The sequence below is a fragment of the Frankliniella occidentalis genome, unplaced genomic scaffold (assembly GCF_000697945.3).
Source record: "Frankliniella occidentalis isolate FOCC.00 unplaced genomic scaffold, Focc_3.1 Scaffold1114, whole genome shotgun sequence".
Taxonomy (NCBI): Eukaryota; Metazoa; Arthropoda; class Insecta; order Thysanoptera; family Thripidae; genus Frankliniella; species Frankliniella occidentalis.
Genome location: NW_026268220.1, coordinates 5,179 through 7,555, shown reverse-complemented (window position 1 = coordinate 7,555; position 2,377 = coordinate 5,179). Strand labels below are relative to the sequence as shown.

The 2,377-nt window shown below is 67.7% G+C and overlaps 1 protein-coding gene across 1 annotated transcript; it reads left to right on the top strand.

Moving 5' to 3' along the window:
* Positions 1 to 1,136: 1,136 nt before the first annotated feature.
* On the top strand, positions 1,137 to 2,014 carry LOC113212724 (neuropeptide SIFamide receptor-like). The gene has a single exon (XM_052275885.1). It carries the CDS (start codon positions 1,277 to 1,279, stop codon positions 1,997 to 1,999), a length of 723 nt encoding a protein of 240 aa, XP_052131845.1. The 5' UTR covers positions 1,137 to 1,276; the 3' UTR covers positions 2,000 to 2,014.
* The last annotated feature ends 363 nt before the right edge of the window (positions 2,015 to 2,377 follow it).

The window sequence follows — 2,377 nt, the reverse complement described above, 5'->3', positions numbered from 1 at the left end:
CCCCCCCCTCCCCTGCGGCGGCTGCATCCGAGAGAGAGAGAGCGAGAGCGAGAGCGAGAGCGAGAGCGAGAGCGAGAGCGAGAGCGAGAGCGAGAGCGAGCACGAGAGCGGGTGGTGGAGGGCGGCAGCGACTCTCTCCAGCCCCGTGAGCCGACCGGGAGCGGCCCGGGATTTAATTATTGCACCGTCATCGGATGATCGGCTTGCATGGCATGGAGCTCTCCGCTCGGTCCCTCTCGGCCCCGCTCGGCGCTCCGTGGTGGAGCCCTCGGTGCCACGGCGCGGCGTGCCGCGGGCCGGGTCAGGTATCGAGGCCCCCGCATGTCGTACAATAAGGGGGTACTCTATATCGACCGCCCCACCGCCGCCGCGCGGCGGCCCGAGATTAACAGATATCGATGTCTCGAAAGTATATGAGGACGGCGTGAAGGGAGGACGCTCTGCTGTGCCGCAGGCCAGGGCCGAGCAACTACCTCGAGTTGTGTTGTTGCGGGCCTGGAGCAAACGCGCACGCGAGTCCCAAAACCTATCGGAAAGTCTTTGAAATCGAATTAATAAAAGTTTCTCCTTGTGCGTTTTGTTTATTTCAAATTTTCTGTAATACGCCTGCACTTCAGCTGTGGGCGGGGGGAGCGCGGGCGGCCTTGAGCGTGCGGGCGAGTCCTTCCGCGTGGCCGGGCCGCGTCGCTCCTAGCGCGGGCTGCGCGGGCTGCGCGGCTGGGTTTGACTAACGACGCGGCTGGGCCGGGCCGAGAGGTGTTGTGTATCGACTGGACCCACAATGGAGGTACGAGTGTCGTTCGATAGGGCGGGTGGCCCGGCCCAGGCCCGGCCCCCGGCCCGGCGGGCGGGGCGCGGCGGCGCGGCACATCGATGTAATGTAGGTCATGTCGTTGTGTGCCCAGCCCTGGGCCTGGCCCGTGGGCCCGGCAGCGGCAACGGCAGCGGGGGTGGACTGCCTGGGCCGGGCCGCGCCGGGCCGAGCCGAGCCGGGGGGAGGGGGGTCGCTCGCTCGCCCGCCTGCGCCACCTGCTCGGGCCTGGACCGGGTCGGGCTCGCGCGCCACCCCCGGCCCGGGGGAGGGGAGGCCCGGGCAGGGGAGGCCTGGGCGGGGAGAGGCCTGGCCCCGCTCCGCGCCCTCGCTGTGCTCGGCTCTGCACGCCGCACAACAGCTGAGCACAGCGCGCAGGCCACAGGCACCCAGGCCGCAGCCCACAGGCAGCAGGCGAGCCAGCACCTGAGGATGAGGTGAACTCAGGAGGGACCCAGCCCACCGATGGACTCCGAGGACTACCCCTCGCTGCAGGCACCCTCGCCGTACCTGCTGGGCATGGCGTCGCTGCGCCTGCCCGACTCGGAGGAATACCCGTTCGACAGCCGGCGGGAGCCCGTCAACAAGGAGGTGGTCTCGTCGTCGTCCACGCCGGAAGTAGCCATCCGCCACATCTCGAGCGCCCGCCACCGCCACTCGAACCACTTCGACCCCTCGCTGGGGCCGCTCGGGGGCCCCGTCGGCGGTGGCGGCGGCGCGCACGGCCGCGGCATCCTGGACCTGTTTGGCCAGGCCGTCAAGGATGCCGTCAACGTGGCCTCGTCCGCCATGGCCGACCAAAACGACACCGCCGAGGGCCTCGTGCAGGACCTCGGCACATCGACGCGCTTCATCGACACGTTCAAGCGCGGCGACAACCGCACCAGCATCGAGGTGGAGCTCGGCGACGAACTGCTGTACCGCTACTCCTTCACCACGGCGCTCGTCTACTTCATCGCGTACCTGCTCGTGTTCGCCATCGGCCTGGTGGGCAACTGCTTCGTCATCGCGGTCGTGTTCCGCTCCCCCCGCATGCGCACCGTCACCAACTACTTCATCGTGAACCTGGCTGTGGCGGACATCCTCGTCATCGTCTTCTGCCTGCCCGCCACCCTCATGTCGAGCATCTTCGTTCGTGAGTACCCACTTTGTTTATCGTCGTTGTTTTGGTGGCGGTGGTATTTTTAGCAGGTTTTTTGTGGCTCGCGAGCTTGCGAGCCTCGCCCACCCCGCGCCGACCCGCGCAGGTGGGGGTTGGCAGGGGCGGGCCAGCGCGCAGGGAGGGGGCCCGCGGCTGCGCTCGCCACCCTGACGGCCTCCACTCATGACATGTCCCGAGTGTGGCGATGCGGTCTATCACGATCTGGCCTGGCGTGGAGCAGCGGGATTCGTGTTGTTTTTTTCCCTGGCACGTGCTCAATATCGTCTGAGCTCCGGGTGGGGGCGTTGAGGGGCGGGCGTGAAGGGACAGTGCGGGGCAGTGCATGTCCGAACACCGCTGGTCCTCGGGTCAGCCGCATCACGTCTCTCTCTCTTTCTCTCTCTCTCTCTCCCCCCCCCTCTCTC